Source organism: Triticum aestivum, chromosome 3D (genome assembly GCF_018294505.1).
Source record: "Triticum aestivum cultivar Chinese Spring chromosome 3D, IWGSC CS RefSeq v2.1, whole genome shotgun sequence".
Lineage (NCBI taxonomy): Eukaryota > Viridiplantae > Streptophyta > Magnoliopsida > Poales > Poaceae > Triticum > Triticum aestivum.
Window position 1 is genome coordinate 545577389 of NC_057802.1, and position 20715 is coordinate 545598103.

A 20715-nucleotide genomic window follows, 5' to 3' on the forward strand; every position below is an offset into this window, starting at 1 on the left:
AGAGGGGGAATGGGAGGAACAGAATGTGCCATTATTGGTGGAATTGGAGGAGGAATGGATGGAATAGGAGGTGTCATGGGCGGATGGGAGGAGGAATGGGAGGTGCCATGGGTGATGGCTTTGGTGACAACATGTGTGGTGCCTTCGGTGGCAACATTGAAGGTGCCTTTGGTGGCAACATGGATGGTGGCTTCGGTGGCAACATGAGTGGCATAGGAGGTGGTTTCGATGGCAACATGAGTGGCATGGGAGGTGGCTTTGATGACAACATGACTGGCATGGAGGTGCTTCCGGTAGAGGTGACGGCATCAATGCATCAACGAATTGAGAGCGTCGACAAAGAAGCCATTGAAGATGATGATGATGCAATGTTTACAGTGTGACTAATGATAACGAAGAGGATGAAAGTTGAGATGCTATGTTTATATGCATTTTTATTTATTGGACCCGAATTTTGTTTGATATGATGCACTTCTATTTGTTGCATTATGACTATCTTTGGTATGAAACTTGAGTTCAGGTTGAGTTTAAAAATATTGTTCATTTTATATATCTATGGGATAATTTTGATTGAAGGAGTGCGGCTATACAACGGTTGGAGCGCGGCTGAAATGCTTATGTACATCGGCTATAGCGCGACCATTGGCCGTTTTACATTATTTGTTGGAGCACTACCTTTACATTATCAATTATAGGTGAATTGAATGTTTTTTATGTAAGAGCATATTTTGATGATGTAAATTACTCCCTCCATCCGAAAATACTTGTCATCAAAATAGATAAAAAGAGATGTATCTAGAACTAATATAGGTCTAGATACATATCATTTTATTCATTTTGATGACAAGTATTTCCGGACGGATGGAGTATTTATCTATCACTTTTTGACGATGTACTTTACATATTGGAGATGCTCTTATAGAAGCTTTGGATAAGTTCATTTTTTTCTGGTAAATTTCGAGCTGCTTATCTTATCCATCGTAAGAACAACAAGAGAGGATTAGCTTCATTTTTACCATGATGATGATGATGATGGGTTTCTTTCTTCGTATTAGCAGCAGCAGCAGCAGTCAACAGAGCAGCACAGGCGGCTAGAGTTTAATCCCCACACGGCATCAGATGGCCGGCGCGGGCTCGTCGGACGCGGAGGCGGAGCTGCGGCGGGGCTTCAAGGCCCTGGCAGTGACGCGGCCGGACCCGGCGGGCGCGGTCTACGAGGTGCGCCTCAGCCGCCCGGCGCAGCTCAACGCGCTCAGCCCGGACTCCTTCGCGGAGATCCCGCGCGCCATGGCGCTGCTCGACCGCATCCCCGCCGCGCGCGCCGTCGTGCTGTCCGCCGCGGGCCCCCACTTCTGCGCGGGCATCGAGCTCGGCGGGCCCGGGAACCCGCTCACTGCGCCCCCCGCCCGCGGCGCCGACCCCACGGCCATGGCCGAGGGGCTCCGCCGCGCGATCCTGGGCATGCAGGCCGCGCTCACCGCCGTCGAGCTGTGCCGGAAGCCCGTCATCGCGGCCGTGCACGGCGCCTGCGTCGGCGGCGGCGTCGAACTGGTGGCCGCCTGCGACATACGCTACTGCTCCAGGGACGCCACCTTCGTGCTCAAGGAGGTGGACATGGCCATCGTCGCCGACCTCGGCGCGCTGCAGCGCCTGCCGCGGATCGTCGGCTACGGGAACGCCGCTGACCTCGCCCTCACCGGCCGCAGGATCACCGCCGCGGAGGCCAAGGAGATGGGGCTCGTCAGCAGGGTGTTCGATTCAAAGCAGGAGCTGGATGCCGGTGTTGCGAAGATAGCCAAGGGTATAATTTCTCTCTGCTCTTTTTTCTTTTCAGTGCTGTTGCCCGCCTCTGTTCTGTACTCTGCTAAAATATGTAACATGAATTGTGCAATTCAAAGTTCAAACTAATAAGGGATGTTACTTGGAATTTCACATCCTACAGAAGAGTCCTTGTTTGGAGTTGAGAACTTGAGATTCCATTACATCATTATGTAGTTCATGTCGGTAAGAAAATGAACAAGGGTGTCTCTCTTGGGTATCCATCACTCTTCAGATCGGTTGCAGAGTTGAGAACAAAGCTGTAGTATATGCTGTCAATAAATCTTGTTTGTACTCTAGTTGCAGTTGATCTAACTGGAATTGGCAGATCCATTTTACTGGAAAATCTTTGATTTTATGTTAGTAGAACCCGTTGGATGTTGGTTCTGATTCTGAAAAAGAGAGAGGTTAAACTACATGTTAGTAACATTCACAGCACACATGAATTGTATCGTTAAATACAGTTAGTGATTTGCCGGTATTTTAGAATTTCACAAGCTTTCTTTCTCGAATTCCAACTCTACCAGCTTTCATAAATATTTATCTATGTTCTCATTCCGTGGTTTTTGTGAATTTGCTCTAGTGTTCCGTGTACTACATTAAGCAGCAAAATCCATCACTCTTCAGATCGGTTGCAGAGGCAGGCTGCTCTATTTCCAGTGTCATGGAAGTAAACTGGAAAGTTTGGATCATATAGTTAGTGCTGTTAGTTCGATGACACTTGAATCAATCAAATGAAGCATTGTATAATGATTTGAAGGGTTCGAAATTCACCAGTGTCACCCCTCTAATGAGTCAGAAGCAGGCTGGATCTGTTCATCCAAGTCGCAAGTAAATGCACATATGTAGGTGTGACTGTAAGACAGTTCCATGTGCATGCATAAGACATCCCTGCGCAAAGCTGTTCCTTGTTTACTATGCATGCCACCTTTTGCTACATTTTTCTCCAGCAACTATGTTAACTTAATAAGCTGAGACAAATTTGTGTAATTGTTTCAGAAATATCAGAGAAGTCAGCAAATGCAGTATTGGGAACGAAGGCCGTTCTGCTGAGAAGCAGAGATATAACAGTAGAGCAGGGCCTGGAGCATGTCGCGACTTGGAACTCAGGAATGCTGAGATCTAATGACCTGTTGGAGGCCATCAAAGCTTTCATGGAGAAGCGGAAGCCTGTTTTCTCTAAGCTCTGATGATCTTCATCACAGGCGAAAATTTATATGTGAATCCTAGCAACCTAAGAATAAAATGAGACGGTAGAAAGTAGACAAGAAATACAATTTCTGCAATTTGGAAAACAAGGGCTCTTTTTGGTTGTATCTTGTATATTTATATCATATATAAAGCGAGGATTTTCTGAAATTTCCTTAGCATTACTGATGTCCATATTGATTTGTTGTTATGCTGGGATGCCTGTAGATTGACCATTCCCACTTACAAGTGTGACGCGCTTTTGCAGAGAATTGACGGCCTTCACAATAGGCGTGTGATTGACATGATCTGAGGGACCGAGGAAAGTTCGCTGAGCTTATATTTGGGTTGGGTGACCCTGGTCCAGTGAGCCTGCGATGGCCCCATAGCTTGTCTAGGTATAAGTTGAATTTCAGTCCTGAAAAGGTGAGTCTGGTACTCTAATGTGTTCGCACTACCACCACCCCATTTTGCTACCATGTTAATTTGTTATTTATTTATAGCTCTGATGTGTTTTAAGTTTGCCAAATTTAGCTTACAACATTTGTTTCATTTCAGTGCTCACACTTTGTTGGCCATTACTCTTTTGTGTTGATATCCGTTGAAATTGCATTTGTAATATATTTGAGCAGGTATTTGTGGGTTGGTTAGTAATAGGACTTTAAAAAAATATATTCAAAGATAACCCTTGAATAAGTGAGAGAATGGTACACTTTTTTCTGGTTTAGGTTAATACCATGAATCAATGATTGTTCAGGCGATTTCCTTAAGTGTTGGGTTCTTAAACAGTCTGGTTAGCACTTCCCAAGACAGAGCTCACTAAAATTTCCCTTGTAAACTCGGTGATAGCCTGGTGGTTGACTTGAACAAGCTTCATTCAAAGTTCTCATCCATACTGTGCTAGGGAGCTCGTAAACCCTGCCGGCTAGCACATGGTTTTTATTGTTACACTGCCTTGTACTACCTCTGTACCAAAAATAAGACATTTTTGCAGCTCAATTTAAACTGCAAAAATGTCTTATATTTTGGTATGGAGGGAGTATATATGTACTACATATATAGAGAGATACCATGTGGGTGTACAGCTGCCAAGTTCAACTGGCAGCTCAAGTGGGTACAGACGTAGTGCTGTCCTAACCAACAGTCTGAGTTTTATACCAAATTGAACTACCAAAGCGACATATATTTAGGAACGGAGGGAGTAGATCCCAAGTGGCTTCCCGTCAGTTAGCTGAAACATGTACTGTTTGATATATGCCTTCATCCTAATTGTCCATTCTATATACTAGGTGATATCCCACGCATTGTTGCGGGAACTTGTGATTTTCTTACCAGTATATAGCAAAAAGTTTGAACAATGTGATGGTACATTAGCATGCCAAACTACCTAAAGAGACAATATATTAAAGTTTGAGGCAAGGAGAAGAAAACATAAAACAGAGGGTACATTGCGAAAACTTTTGAACTTGTCCATACAATTAACTTTTTTGTTGAGCGTACAAAGAAATTATATATTCTATTTCAAATTCACCATTCGAATTAGGGTCCCTTCTATTTACTATGAATGCCAATACAGTTGAGAAGGCCTTCGACTTGGCAACTCCCCGGAACAATAACAAATGTTGAATGACTAAAAACATATGAACTTAGTTATGGAGCAAAGTCACGCTCAAACACCATGAGGAAACCATAGATATGCCATCTTGAGTAAACCCCAAAATAGCATGTTTTGACGACAATCTCTAACAAAGTAGTTGACACACTGTTATTCAATTGCATAAATTCTTTGTTATTCAATTACATAAATTCTGATGAGAGAAATATATTTACTTTTACATATGAGAAGATGGCAATAGGGTCAGTCAGAAGTTATTAGTTGCTTCAGTGTAATTTTTTTAAGGTATATGCTGCAATAGTTTTTGGATGCAGATTGTGCAGTCATGATAAAAAAACATGTTGTATGCATACTTCTCCCAAATATCTCAAAGTGAATAATTTTATTCACATCAATTGAAACAGTAATGTTACCTGGCCCGATGACTTCACAACCTGGGATTACCTGGCCCGATGACTTGAGAATCAATAACGTAAAAATCTTAGAATAAACAATCTTACATCAGACAAATTGATGACCTAAACTGTTGAATGCCAATGTATTTTTTCTTTTCTTTTCTTGTTGAATCCAGAAGAGATCAAGATGGACTGCAATACTTAGGATAACCTGCTATCAAGATAAAAATGGTTTAAACCATGCATTTTTTTTATGTCCAAAATCCTACAGCGAAAATTCTTAACACATGTCCTTCAGAAAAAACAATTACGGGATCTCTCACCTTCTCAAACTGTATATGATCACGATTTTACAACACTACACAAAATTGGAAGAAGATTGGCAGGGGATCATCCCAGCACCTTGCCATTGATTATGGCGATTGCGAGGCTGGCGAGATCGGATGTAGAGTCATAGCCGTCGGGTAGCGAAGATCTAAAGGCATCCGCCGATTCATTGAGGAGAGGGAGAGATGAACTGCAGAGTGCAAACCAAGAACATCGATCAGACAAAGATATAGGTGGAAAGATTTTCAGTCGCGGCAAACGATGGTGATTACGTTGCGATGAGACGGCGTTGATCCACTTGATCTCAATTAGAGAGGAATGCGTAGCTGGTGCCCACAGTGGAAGAGATATGTAGGAGGGGGGAGAGAAAGAACCCATATGCGCATCTTCCTCACCTCCTTTTGCACGGCGTGGCCACCAATGTCGTCAATGGCCTCCACCGGCCCCTGAACATGCCCTACCCCAACGCCGCCACGCACCACCGCTACGCACCTCCGCCGGAGTCCTCTGGAGTGGGGAGTTCCCAAACATGGCCGGGTAGGATATGAGGGCGACGCTGCAGGCGATGGTTGCGCGGCAGAGGCAGTGTCTCCCACAGACAGCCAGCTGGTCCTATAATACTTGTGGGAAGAACAACCCATCTATTACTACCCCATCTATTTGGTGGAGAAGAAGAAACGGGAGCGGTATAGAGATGGAGAGATTAATGGGAAACCAATCGACCGAGGAATTAATTTGCGCTCGCACTTGTTCGATTCGAGTGGCCTAACGCCAAAGTGTTAGGCAGGCCATAGTGGGGGTAACATAAGTAGTATCATGCACTTGGACTCGCAAACATGCTTATGTGGCAGGGAATTAAAAAAGAGAGAGATGGTTATAGTAACATAGGTAGATAGCGTAACATAATAAATGTGATGCTACTATGTGTCATACATGGCAATAAATGAGACCACCTATAATACTAATCTATGATATTATGCACTATAGATGTAGTATCATACACTAGTATCATATGAAAGATACTAGTATATGATACTCCCCACTATGACCAGCCTTAGTATCCCTAATTAGGGAGGTGATAAATGTGTGTGGTTCCTATATGGCGCGGAGGTCCCCGCGTAGCACCGTAGCGCGTACCCCCTGTGTCTTTCCTTTCGTTATCGGGCCGGCCCAGTTCACTTCCCTTCCTCTGGTTCTGCCGGTTTTGGGAAGGTTCTAGAACCTTCCCAAGACCGTTTTTTTTAATGTTTTCTATCATGGTTTTTTTCCTTTTTTGTTCTTTAAAAAAATTCCTTTTTTCCTTTTCTTTTTCGTTTGTTCTTTTTTTTTCTATTTTCTTCTTCTTCTTCACTTTTTGAATATTTTTGGCATTTTTTATTTCGCATTCGTTAAAGACTTTTTTGTTCATCGAATTCAAAAAATGTTCAACCATGCAAAAAATGTTCAACAATCCAAAAAATGTTCATTCAATTCAAATTGTTTACAAAAATTCAAAAGCTGTTCATCAAACTAAAAACATATTCATGGGTTTCTTTTTTTATTGAATTTTTGTTCATCAGATTCAAAAAATGTTCATCAAATTCAAAATTTGTTCATCGATGTTCAAAAATATGTTCGTCAAATTCAAAAAAAAATTCATTCTTTGGAATCATGAATGTTCATTCTTTGGAATCATGAACATTTTTTACAAATTCGTGAACATGTTTCGAATTCACGAACATTTTTTTGAAGCATGAACATTATCTGAAATTCAAGACAATTTTTTTAATCATGAATATTTTTTGCAAATTCGTAAACATTTCGCGAATGCATGCACTTTTTTTTGAAATCTTGAACATTTTTTTAAATTCGTGAACATTTTTTAAATTTGTGAAAAGTTTTTGTAATCATGAACATTTTTTGCAATTTGTGAACATTTTCGCGAATGCATGAACTTTTTTTGAAATCATGAATATTTTTTGAAGTTCGTGAACATTTTTTAAATTTGTGAACAACATTTTTTTTACAAATTCATGAACATTTTGTTAATTCCAGAGCATATTTTTTAAATAATGATTTTTTTCGGAATCATGATTGTTTTTTTCAAAATTAGCAACTTTTACTGAAATTTAGAAGCTGCTGATATCCTGAATTATTGAAAAGAAGGAAAAAAAACGCAAAGGTAAAGACAAAAAAAAAAACAGGTGGCGTGCCAGCCGCACATGGGCCGGCCCAGAAGGGCGCGAAGAAGCGGGGGGTGTGTGCCCGCTGCGTTCTCAGCGCGTGGTGCGCCATATAGGAGCTCCCATAAATGTGTGGGGTCGTGGCAATGCCAATGGAAGGGAAGACTGGAACGATGGACCTTACCATGGGCTTCCGATGGGCTTCTTAGTGTCCAGTTTTGGTGAAGCAAAGAAATTCCAGTCTAAGGCTTAGCAGCGAGCGCTGCGACGTCTAAAAAAAGCAACGCAGCGAGCGATGAGGCTGGAAAAGAACGTATCGTTATCTTGACTTAGCGGTGGCAACTCTTAGTAATTTGCTCAATCTTTCATCAGACATCTGCACACACCTCATCTTTACTAAATCAACGGCTATATAACAATTGAAGTGACTTGGCATCATGAGAAGGCACAAAAATCATCTAGTGGGGTGCCCCTATTTAGATATACAAAATACATCCTCTTCCTCCTCCTCCGTATAGAAGAGAAGAGCAGAGCAGAGCATGCATCCATCCAGGGTGCTTTAACCAGCCATACTTCCTCTCTTCCCCAACTCATTCGTCCATGCCTCCCCTCTACATATTGCTCGGGCTTCTCCTCTTGCACATCACTTCATGCTCCTCTGCAGCAAACTATACTCTTACGGGAGGCCAAGTGCTCGCCATCGGTGCCAAGCTTGTCTCAGAAAATGGCAAGTTCGTGCTCGGCTTCTTCCAGCCAGCAAGCACCATCAATAATGAAGTCCCACAAAGCCAGCTGGTACCTTGGCATATGGTTCAACAAGATCCCAGTTTTTACTGCTGTGTGGGTTGCAATAGGGAGGAGCCCATCACAGACCCCCTAACACAGCTCAAGATCTCAAGTGATGGCAAACTTGTCATCGTAAACCATGTTGGCACTCGGTCCATAGTTTGGTCCACTCACAAACCAACATAAATAGGACTAGTGTCGTTCTCTTGAACAGTGGAAACCTTGGCCTCAGAGAGAGCTCTTCATGTGACATATTGTTGTTGCAGAGCTTTGACTACACAACAAATGTATTGCTTCCTGGCGCCAAGTTTGGTAGGAACAAGGTCACTCGTTTGAATAGCCTGGCCATCTGAAACAAGAGCCTCATTCCTCCGGGTCTTGGCTCATAAAACATTGAAATAGACATCAGTGGTGTCAGGGATCCATGGCGGGCCAAAATCACTGTTCTGATCTTGTCAGAAAACTATGGACAAAATAAACTCTGAACGAAATTATTTCACGATCTGACCCTTTTTGCAACGCTAGAGACCGTGGGCCAGGGCAGCAGCGCGAGCTAGCTCGGTGTTTCTATGTGGAGCAGGAAAGCCACGGTCTCTCTGGCGTTGCGAAAAGGGTCAGATTGTGAAATAATTTCGTCCAGAGTTCATTTTGTGCCATAGTTTTTTGACAAGGTCAGAACAGTGATTTCGGCCTCCATGGTGTGGGCTGAACTCGGTCCCAGGGTGGTCCTGGAGTTAGGTGCTTGGGGCCTATGCACAAGCGCAACATGGGCACGGCAAACCCTCGGGGACTCCACCTCAGGCACGCCCACAGGCTTGCGCGCCTTCTGGCCAGTTTTCCGGGTTGGCAGGGATGTCCTCAGGGCCTCGTGGTCCGTGGTAGACAGAGGGGAGACCTGACGTCTCTTCGGTAGCCTACACTGTAGGCTCGTGGCAATGATGAAGAGGCACGCGCGGGCGCATGTCTCCCGAACTTTGAGGGTTGCCATTTGTATAGACATGACGGGACGACACCCTCTTGACTTCGACCGTGCTTCCATGTGGCACCCCTCTCCTGTCAACAAGGGAAGGTGGACATACAACAACACGTCACTACAGGGTTTGCCATCGATCTGACCATGGGACAGGGCAGCAACGCGAGCTAGCTCGGTGTTTCTATGTGGAGCAGGAAAGCCACGATCTCTCTGGCGTTGCGAAAAGGGTCAGATTGTGAAATAATTTCGTCTAGAGTTCATTTTGTGCCATAGTTTTTTGACAAGGTCAGAACAGTGATTTCGGCCTCCATGGCGTGGGCTGAACTCGGTCCCAGGGTGGTCCTGGAGTTTGGTGCTTGGGGCCTATGCACAAGCGCAACATGGGCACGACAAACCGGGGACTCCACCTCAGGCACACCCACAGGCTTGCGCGCCTTCTGGCCAGTTTTCCGGGTTGGCGGGGATGTCCTCGGGGCCTCGTGGTCCATGGTAGACAGAGGGGAGACCTGACGAGCTAGACTGGGTCAAAACCGCTTGACCAGCACGAAACTGAGTCAAGGGGTGTAATTTGAACCTTGTGACAGCTTGAGGGTTGAATCCGACCGGTTTCAGAGTTCAGGATTGAAAATCAAACCTTGTGGTTAGTTGAGGGTTGAAATGTGGACTTTTCTCAATAATGAATACTTCAGCTTTGAAAAACCATAGTTTTTTCTTCTTCATTTTAGAAAAAGTGGTCCAGACATCTTTTCTTGAATACTACAAATAAAATGGTATTAGAGATAATATGTTTATAAGACCGTGATATTTGTTGAAGCCAAACACCACAAAGTTTTGAAAACTGTGGATTATGAGAAAACCATAATATTCTTCAAATACTTAAAAAAACTAGTCTAAGTCTTTGTAGTGGCATCTTTTATTTTACCTTTTACCATTTTTTATCTTTCCACTGTAAGTTTTTTTAGGGGTACCTTTCCACTGTAAGTTGCCTGGCAAGTTTACATTCATTTATTTCAATCAGTTCTCCGTTGAAAACTTGCACCACTTTGTCAGTCAATGTGTGAGTTAAATGCGCTGGGTCCAGTTCAATAATAAATGAGTATGGGTCCACTTTAGGCTGGTCATAGTGGGGAGTAACTTAGACTAGTAACATATGCATGTTATTAGTCTATGTTACTACCTCTATAGTGCATAATATCATAGATTAGTATCATAGATGGTCTCATTTATACCATGCATGACACATAGTAGCATCACATTTATTATGTTACGGTATCTACCTATGTTACTATAACCATGTCTCTCTTCTTTAATTAACTGCCACATAAGCATGTTTGGGAGTCCCAAGTGCATGATACTACTTATGTTACCCCATTATGGCCAGCCTTATGAAGTCACTGCCAATTCAAGAAAAAGTTGCACCAATCCCAAAACTAACGACGAGCGGTTTAGATTCTGGTGGGTGTGGACGCCGTGTGCTACTCGTCCGTGTCCTTGTAGTAGGCCTGTAGAAACCGACGGAATGCCGGCCCTAGTGTAGAAGCGAAAGAAAAATTCAAAGCTGGGAGACATATCACATCGAGCCTGCGTGGCGCCACTTGATCCTGAAGCTGTCCGGGCGGAGGTGCCACTAGAACCGAAGGAAGCTAGTTATAGATGTCACACCCCGTCTCTCGATCCCGAGCCAAACATCAACCATAATGAGGCCACATCGCCTCCTACCCGTCTCCGTGTACATTTGCTTCAGCTACTCATCGTCCTTGTTAATGGCTACCGCGCTCTCCTTCAGCTTCAACTTCTTCAGCTCCGGCGACCTTTGTGACACGGAGCTCAGGTGCGAACGCGACGCGCACATGGGCTTCGACGCTATATCGAGCTAACAAAGAACGAGCTCAAAGCCAACTTCTTCAGCGTCGGCCGAGCGTCATATGCTCGGCAGGTGCCGCTCTGGAACAACGCCACTGGCGAGGTGGCCAGCTTTTCCTCCAACTTCACGTTTCGGATCAGGCCCAAGAACGAGACGGACGAAAATCTTCGTCTATGCAGCTTGAGCCACGTCACTCGTGACGGTGCTGGTGACGGCATGGCTTTCTTCCTGGCGCACTTCCCGTCGAGGCTCCCTCCCAACAGCGTCGGGGAGAACCTCGCTCTCTTCAACGACAGCAACCGCTTCAACGCCGCCGGCGATGACCGCATCGTCGCTGTGGAGTTCGACGCCTACCCCAACTCCTGGGACCACAGCGACAACCACATCGGCATAGACGTGAACAACATCAACTCCAGCGCCTACACAAACGTGACGAAGCGCTTGGTCTCTGACGACGCGGTCATGACTGCCGAGATCAGCTACGACAACCGCACAGGTGTCCTGATCGCTCGTCTTCGCATCGACGATGACGAGCCGTACATGATGAACACGTCGGTGGACATGAAGGCGGATTTGCCTCATGAAGTTGCAATCGGCTTCGCCGCATCAACTGGCCTCTGCAGCGAGCTGCATCAGGTGATGTCTTGGTCATTTAGCTCCACTCTAGATGATGCCACGGTGGCTACTAGCAGCACCAGTCCCCCGCGGCGACTAGTGCGTGTACTAGTGCCTTCCGTAGTAGTAGCTTTTCTTGTGTTGCTCTGCGCCATCGTTGTCGTTCTAGTCCGTCGGCGACGCATATGGGAGAAGCTAGACGATTCCGATGACGAAAAACGCGAGCAGGCTGAGTTCGAGAGAGGGATAGGCCCTAGACGGTACCGCTACCGTGAGCTCGCGGCTGCGACCAAGGACTTCGCGGAGGAGGGGAAGCTCGGGCGAGGTGGCTTCGGCAACGTGTATCGGGGCAGCCTGAGCGACCAAGACCGCCCAGTGGCCATCAAGATGCTCTCCGCGGAATCATCTGCGCAGGGGAGGAAAGAGTTTGAATCCGAGGTGAAGATCATAAGCCGGCTGAGGCACCGGAATCTTGTGCACTTGTTAGGCTGGTCTGATAGCCGCAAAGGACTCCTGCTCGTCTACGAGCTTGTGCCGGAAGGCAGCCTTGATCGATACATATACAACACTGATCGTCTACTCACTTGGTCAGAGAGGTAATGTACGCAACAAAACCATCATGGCATGAAATATCTCTTTTTTTCTACCATTCCCATTACTAGTTAACCTAACCCACCACACTTTCAGATACAGAATTATCCTTGGCTTGGGATCTGCACTACACTATCTCCACACAGAGTGGGATCAGTGTGTGCTGCATGGTGACATCAAACCAAGCAACATACTTCTCGACTCATCACGCAGCGCCAAGTTGGCGGATTTTGGCCTGGCGAGGCTCGTGGAGCATGGAGCCGGACCGCGGACAACGCATGTTGTCATGGGCACCGCAGGGTACATAGACCCGGAGTTCGTCCGCACACGCAGGCCGACCACCGAATCCGACGTCTACAGCTTTGGCATCGTCGTGTTGGAGGTAGTGTCCGGCCGCCGGCCGGACACGGAGATGGAGATGGAGCAACCAACAGCAGCTGACAAAGTATACATGGCACTGCCGCTGCTCAAGTGGATCTGGAACCTGTACGAGAAGAGCGCCATTGTTGAAGCGGTGGATGAAAGGCTAAAGGGAGACAAGCAGCTCGACGATTGCAAGTGGCAGCTACACCGGGCGCTGGTTGTCGGGCTCTGGTGCACGCACCCGTGCCCGGGTGTGCGGCCGTCCGTTGTGCAGCTCATGAACGTCTTGCAATCTGAGGACGTCACGCTGCCGACCCTGTCAAGGCCGGGGCCGTCCGACATTTCTCCTGGATCACATGCCTACAACGCGTCGTCGTCGGTCAATGTCTGCAGTGATGATGTGTCTTGGGCCACCACTGGCAGATGACCAAATTTGCCTTACTGTAGCCTGTTACAGAACTACACAAAGATCTCAACTTTTTTGTATATTTTTTTGGTACAAAAAGATAAAAATATACATATGTTGTTGTTTACTACGACCATTACAATAATGGAATATAGTGGTGAATCCAGGATGAAAGTTGAGGATGGGCTCAAAAGACTAAAGCACTAAGCTTATTTGAGTTGATCACATGAAATTTCTGGAGCGGACCATCATCTATAGTGTCGTGGGAAATGCCGCTTGTTCCTCGCTGTATATACACCCTATATTGGAAAAAAAAAGGTTTAATAATTACAAAAAAGTTCAAAAGTTTTTTTGAATAAACTTGACATTCTTTGCACTAGTATATAAATGGTCATGAATAAAAACCTAGCATTGACTTCAGAGCAAAAAAATAAAAAAAATATTGCTATATACAAGTCACTCTTCACACTATTTTGACCAAATATTTTGTTTTTTGCCCTAAAGTCAAAGGGGCGTTTTTCTTATGTGGAATTCTTTTTATGAGTACAATGGAAGCTCAAGTTTATTTCAAACATATTTTTTGTTTTTTTACTTTTCATTTAATTACTATTTTTTCCATATAGGGTGTATATACGCCCATAGAACAAATGACCGCGCCCATAGTGTCGTGCAATAACATATACTATTAGGCAATAATAAGAACACAATTGGTCTTACACATATACTGGAATTGTTTTACAGTTCAGTTGAATTTCTTCCAGAGAAGAACAACGTCAAATGTTGAGCGGGAGATGGGGACGCCACCACGACGTCCGTGAGAAGGGCTCGTCAGGACCTTGCCGGAGATGAAAACGACGGAGATTCGACCAAGGCGGGACCGGCGCCTCAGCTGATCGTACTTGGGGGAGGGTGCGGTAACTAGCTGGAGGAAGAAGATGAAGGCCGACCGTCATTGGATTCAATCTAACGGTCCATGCAAAAATTGTCTGAAACTCAAAAAGGAAAAATCCATTAGCATGTTTAATAGTGGGCCCCTAATAAAATAAGAAATAAAAATAAACACCCACAAGATACTCTCAACTTGCTAACTAAGTGACAAGTTGACAAAATGACAAATGGAAGCCGAGCTTGATACGTCTCAAACGTATATATAATTTTGGATTGTTTCATGATATTATATTATCATTTCTATACACTTCAATGATCATTTTATATTATTTTTTGGACTAATATGTTAATTAGTGCCTAGTATCAGTTCCTGTTTTCTGCTTGTTTATGGTTTCGTATGAAATTAATATCTACGGAGGTCCAAATATGTTGTCGATTTAACACAATTTTTTGGGCAACAAGAAACACCAAAAACTTTGGGAGAGATCGAGACGAGCCACGAGAGACCCACGTGAACACGTGGTTGCGCCCCCTATCCGTGTGGGGCCCACACTTACCGCCTTAAATTATTCCTATAAATCCCAAAACCATTTGTGGTGCCTCCAGAAGAATTTTATCGCCACAACAAGCCTCTGTTCCGAAGAAATCCCATCTGGAGCCCTGTTCCGGAGGGGGAAGCCATATCCGGAGACTTCTTTATCAACCTTGCAGCCTACATGGCCATGTGTGAGTAGTTTCCTTACGACCTTAGGGTCCAAAACAGTAGTTAGATCTCTCTCTCTCTCTCTCTCTCTCTCTCTCTCTGATTTTGAATACTAAGTGCCCATGAGCTGTCTCACATGATCAGGATCAATTCGATCAAATTGTTCATTGAATTCAATTGAATCTTTTTGAGGTTTTTTTGCTGTATAATTAAATAGCTTTGCATGTTGTCCGATCTATCTATCGTCTTTAGCCAAGTTCGACGGATTTTTCTTCGAAGGGAGTGGTGCTTTGTAGTGGGTTCTAATCTTGCCGTGATCTATATCCCAATGACAGAATAGGGACAAGACACATATTGTATTGTTGCAACTAAGGATAAAATGACATTGTCTCTTCATATTGCTTGATATTTTGTTGTCTATATTATGTCATCATACTTATTGCAAAGCTCTATTTATTGTAAACTTAATACTTTGAGATGCATACTGGATAGCGGTCTTGGGGTGGAGTAGTAGTAGATGTAGTTGGATTAACGGTCTACTTATCACGGACGTAATGCCTATATGAGATTATACCATGAATGGTCATGATCATAAATATAATATGGCAATTTAATCGCCGCCCAACTGCAATTTTTTCACCACAGAACACTTGTATGCTTGAGAAAGATGCCACTAGTGAATCTATGGCCCTTGGGTCTATTCTCCTTTACTGAGACAAATATATTCTCTACTGCCATGTTGCCTCCACTCTTACTTTGCTACCTACTATCTCTATTAGTTGTAATTTAATCTTGTACATAGCATGACAAGGGGCTTGACAACCCTTTTTCCATGTTGGGACAAGTGTATTTTGTGTTTTATGTGTAGGTACCGCTCATTTTGTTTGCTAGGTGGCTCAAACTGGTTCGATAAATCATGGTTCTCTAACCGAGAGAAATACTTACGGCTAGGTTACATCATTATGTAGTTCAATGTCGGTAAAAAGATGAACAAGGGTGGCTCGCTTGGGTGTCTATAATATATGTTGTCGATAAATCTTATGTGTACTCTAGTTGCAGTTGATCTCACTTGAATTGGGAGATCCATTTGACTGGAAATTTTTGGTTTCATGTTAGTAGAACCTGTTGATTCTGATTCTGAAAAAGAGAGGTTAAACTACATGTTAATAACATTCACATCACACACAAATTTTGTTGTAAGATACAATTGGTGATTTGCCGGTATTGAATTTGACAAGCTTTCTTCCTAGAATTCAACAATACCTACATTCGTAAAGATTTATCTATGTTCTCATTCCGTGGTTTTTGTGAATTTGCTCCGGTGATCTGACTGCTGAGGGTCATATAATTGTGGGATTAAAAGATCCATGTACTACATTAAGCAGCAAAATCCATCACTCTTCTGATCGGTTGCAGAGACACACTGCTCCATTTCTAGCGTCATGAAAGTAATCTGGAAAGTTTGGATCATATAGTTAGTTTTGTTAGTTAGATGTCAGATGCACTTGAATCGATCCAACAAAGCATTTTAAGGGTTTGAAATTCACTAGTGTCACCCCTCTAATGAGTCAGAAGCAAGTTTGATCCGTTTATCCAAGTCGCAAGTAAATGCACATATGTAGGTGTGACTGTAAGACAATACTCCCTCCGTCCCAGTTCGCAAGGCAAAATCCCAAAAACTATTTGTCCCAAAATCTTCCACCCCCTAGGCACATTTGTATTCAATTTGGCACTAGTAGTCCATCAATGTTTGCATGCAAAAGCTGATCCACTCCTCTTTCACCGTGGGAAACCACTCCACTAAATCTGCATGCACCACAACACTTACTCCTCTTCCCACGCTGCATGCACCATAATTCTAATGCGTGTTGTAGTACTTCCTCTCATCTTCCTCTTCCACAATGCAGTGTGAAACGGTTACTGTTTTGCATGCTGAAACTTGTATAAAATGGCAACGCATGTTCCTCCTCTTCCCACACATTCAGTTCATTGCCTCATCTCCCCCCAACTATCATGGACGTGGAGGGCATGGAGGAGGTCTGTGCCGAGGTGGGGGAGGTAGATGCCGAGGTAGAGGAGGCAGATGCCGAGGTGGAGGAGGCAGATGGCGAGGTGGAAGTCACACAAGGCGAGGTGGAAGAACTTGAGGATGAATTTGAGAGGACTTACACAACCATTCAAGATCTTTTTCAGAAAGTAGATCATGGAACGAATGTCGGAGCTGGTGATTCAAGGTTCTCGGCTAGGGCAAGGTACATTCGCAACACCAATCTTGCGATTGGACGGAGGACTACGTTGGAATCTTCATGTGATGGATGCTTGTTCCCGGCAATGTGCCGTAACTGTGGTGTTCGAGGTGATTCTTCGATATTCCGTTGTCTAGCTTGCTCCTTGCCGGTGCCAATGGAAGTGGTACCTTGTGATGTGTGTGGAAATCCACTTCTCTGTGACGACTACTGGTGCAAGGACTGCGCGACGATTGTCGGAGTAGGTGAAGATGGTGTGTGTTCTCGTTGCGGTCGCAACACCACTGCAGTTGCCGAAGATGAGAATGCATTTGTGGCTGACACCGAGATGAATTAGGGTTTATGTTGAGGAAGAAATAGCCATGTCTCTTGATGTGTGAAGATGGTGTGTGTTTTATGAATCATGATCTTGTTGCAGTGGAATTTATTTTCGAATTATGAATCTTGATGTGAATCATGGAATCATGGAATTTATTTTTGAATTATGAAACAAAAACTTAAACCAAAGATGCTGCTGGTAAAAAATTGATCACAATATTTGTATACTTGTCTCACGTACTCATCTAAAATGACCACAACATTTGTACACCATGCTTTGAGAATGTGCAGTCATGGGCGGGCATTGTATAGTGAGCACGACCAATTCTTGTGATCACATGAGTTTTGTTGCTGCGATTAAACAACAAAGTGCAACTGTTCCAGTGATAAACTAAAACACTCATTCCTCCTAAGGTGAGTTCAAATACTCAATGGCAGCGTCAACATAATCTTTATCAACCGTCAGACGGACCGACAGTAGACCTAGCCTCTCTAATGTTTTTTTCTTCATGTGAGGTGTATCATAGTGCATCGACCCATTGTGCTTAATAATTTCCCTCATACAAGCTTGATGGCTTAACCAGATTCTATTAAGCTTACGATGTGGGTACTGAGCAAGGCTTTCATTAACCTGTGGAACAATTGAAAAAACATGAAGTTAGGTCGCTTTGCACAAATATTAAGAAGTTGCATAGCTAAAATGCAGTGCTACCTTCTGAACAATCTCTGGAAGGGTTTTGGGCATTTTCCTATGGAACATAGATTGAATGGAGGCAAACCACCCAAGATCAAGTATGTTACAGTCAGGTGAATTTGGTGGTTGATTTACAATTCTGATATCCCAACCTCCCTTTGCCGCTTCCATTGCAAAAATGGGATCATTTGCTAAAACATGAGTTCTTGCATTGTCTTGCTGAATGCACACGGTGTTCCATCTATCACTCTCAGGCCATTTTTCCTTTATAGCAGGCAGTACATACTGCACAATGTACTCCCTACTTTTGTTCCTGTCCACTGAAGATGAAGGCTTGAGCTCCCATTCTCCTCTCCCTCTACATTGAAAGAAAAAATATGTTACTTTAGCAAACGAATTTCACACTTGATGTAGATCATGCTTAGAAAAACATCATGGTAGTTTACCTGTTAGCACTCTTCTTTTGAGCTTGCACCCAATCAACAAATGCCCACACACCTATTTTTCCATCAAACACACAATTTCCTTGAGAATCATACCTTGGCCTTGCCATAGCCGACAAGAACATGATCTGCGGGATGTGGTTTTTATGTTTGCATTCTCTTTTTGGTGCTTCCTCTCTATGACTCAAGTACATTTTCTGTGTCTTCCTTGTACGGTAGAAGATCTTCTCATCCAAATGAACCTTGTTAAAACTAGCTTTAAAAGTGGGATTGTCCTCCAATGAACTTGGCTCCAAATTCTCAAGGCAATACGCCACACGTGCCTTCTTGTTGGCTTCAGTTAATGAAGGTTTCAGTTCATTTGAAACTCGTCTCATTACCTTCTCCTTCAACCTAGACAGAAACAAGAAAAGTTTATCATGATTTGGGTCATCATCGAAATGTAAGAACTAATGCTTTTTTTTCATACCTACGGTGAACTGTGCTTTTGGACATGTTAAGTCCAGCAGCAACTTGTCGAATTGTGGTCCTCTCACCAGGTGGAATGGCTTCTAATGCCTCAATATCCAAACTCATTTTCTTCCTTCCCGTTTTTAACTTCAAATTGTTCTTGATAGAGTTAACGCCACCTCCTGTCTTTGTTTCTTTCCAAATCTTACTCGCGCACCTCCGAGAACAATTTCCATCACGTACAACAGAATCCAAAACCCCCTTCTTTAACCTTCCACGCTCTCCATTTCGAGCAAGCAGCATAGCGTAAATATTACGCTTGTCTTCGACAGTGTACTGTTCTCTGTTATTCTTGTTAGCCAAAGCATCTACACACATGAAAACAAATCATAAGCACAAACCAAATATGCTGCTACTAAACAAAACTGAAAACAAATCATGGTTGAGTTGGAGATGAAAAACCTACTCAAATCAATCTCTTTTGCAGAAGGTGCTTCTACATGTTCCGGGCGTGGAGGATACTCGTCAGCGTTCTCAAAATTTGGATTATATCCAGCGCCACGCCAGCCGCCTTCTCTGCCGTTAGTAGATGCAGCAAACTCACTGGTACGGTCTACATAGAACAAATTATTTGTACACTTGAGTATGCAAGGATATCACAGTCACAGAACAAATTATTCCTAACAAAACATAGCGTCTCTCATGTTGTGGCTGACGAAGGCCTTTTATTCTTCACTTCACACAATCGATGGAGAGCTAAGATCTACGTACGTACATTACACGGCTCACAGAACCTGACTCCCCAAACTGAAAGATAGTTCAGAACGAAACAACATAGAAAGAACTAAAACAACAGCAAAACAGTAAACAGCTACAAGGAAGGAGATCAGCGGAGGCAAACATCCTGCAGCAGCGACTCGCAGGCAGTTTCCTGATGCAATCGTCGAACGAGACAGCATATCCTCATCAGGCAAGAAGGACTACGTACCTCTCGTGCAGAATACGGACGAATTTGGTCCGACGCAGATGGAGCCGTTCATGATGTTCAAGCCAACGTAGGAGGACGTCCTTCCGGCGGCGTTTGCCCTGCCGCTCCCGCCCGGCGAGGTGGCCCAGTTCGACGAGCCTGCCTGATTTGGAGAAGGAGGTCGAGGTGGGCGCGACAGACCGACGCGGCGTCTCCCTCCGATGCTGGGGTTAGACACCGGTGTAGAGGCAGCCGTTCCAATGGAGAACGACGGCAGTGGTCCTCGACCTGCAAGACCGAGTGGAGGAAGGCCGCCGCCATGACGAGTATGAAGTGGAGGAAGGCCGCCGCCATCGCCGGAACGAGGAAGGAAGGCAGCGCGAGTCAGGCCTCGGAGGCCAAGAGGCGGCGGACGACGATGTCCCTCGTCTCCCCCGTCCGATGCCATGAAATCGAGGAGGAGAGGAGATGAGATTGGCGCTAGACTGGGCTGTTCGTCTCCGTAGGTCCATGGCTATATAAAGAAATCTGGGCGCTGCTTTCGTTTGAGTTTGGAACGAAATCCTTGCGCGCGGAATCAAATCTCTGGTTTAGGAAAGAAATCTGGGCGCGATAGCAAAATTTAAGGGGAAAATATCGCGCCGAAGAAGGAAGGAGCGCGCGAGGCGGAAACAGCGCGCGGGGCAGAGGAAGGAGCGCGAGATTGGCGCTGCATGCAGCGATCGGGCGGTTTTTTACGTGGAAAATCAGAGCCAATGAAAATTCACCTTGGGCCAAGATATTTGAAAACTTTGCCTTGCGAACTAGGACGGAGGGAGTACTAACTATAAGAGTGTTTATATTTCTTTACGGAGGGAGTACCATGTGCATAGGGTGTGAACATAGCTGCATGCATAAGACATC

General features: G+C 44.4%; 2 protein-coding genes and 1 pseudogene across 2 annotated transcripts; 2 read left to right on the forward strand and 1 right to left on the reverse strand.

The window, feature by feature from the left end:
* The first annotated feature begins 1054 nt into the window (after positions 1 to 1054).
* LOC123080350 (delta(3,5)-Delta(2,4)-dienoyl-CoA isomerase, peroxisomal) lies at positions 1055 to 3177 on the forward strand. Its single transcript, XM_044503261.1, has 2 exons — positions 1055 to 1801; positions 2818 to 3177. Exons 1-2 carry the CDS (start codon positions 1120 to 1122, stop codon positions 3006 to 3008), a joined length of 873 nt encoding a protein of 290 aa, XP_044359196.1. The 5' UTR covers positions 1055 to 1119; the 3' UTR covers positions 3009 to 3177.
* Positions 3178 to 10773: 7596 nt separating this feature from the next.
* On the forward strand, positions 10774 to 13248 carry LOC123075295 (L-type lectin-domain containing receptor kinase IX.1-like; annotated as a pseudogene).
* A 3432-nt stretch (positions 13249 to 16680) lies between these two features.
* Positions 16681 to 20166, reverse strand: LOC123076475 (uncharacterized). Its single transcript, XM_044498703.1, has 9 exons — positions 20014 to 20166; positions 19747 to 19776; positions 19635 to 19652; positions 19312 to 19483; positions 18865 to 19213; positions 18399 to 18788; positions 17971 to 18310; positions 17840 to 17889; positions 16681 to 16858 (listed from the first exon to the last, which is right to left on the reverse strand). The coding sequence occupies exons 1-9, from the start codon at positions 20164 to 20166 to the stop codon at positions 16681 to 16683; spliced, it is 1680 nt and encodes a 559-aa protein (XP_044354638.1).
* Between the last annotated feature and the right edge of the window lie 549 nt (positions 20167 to 20715).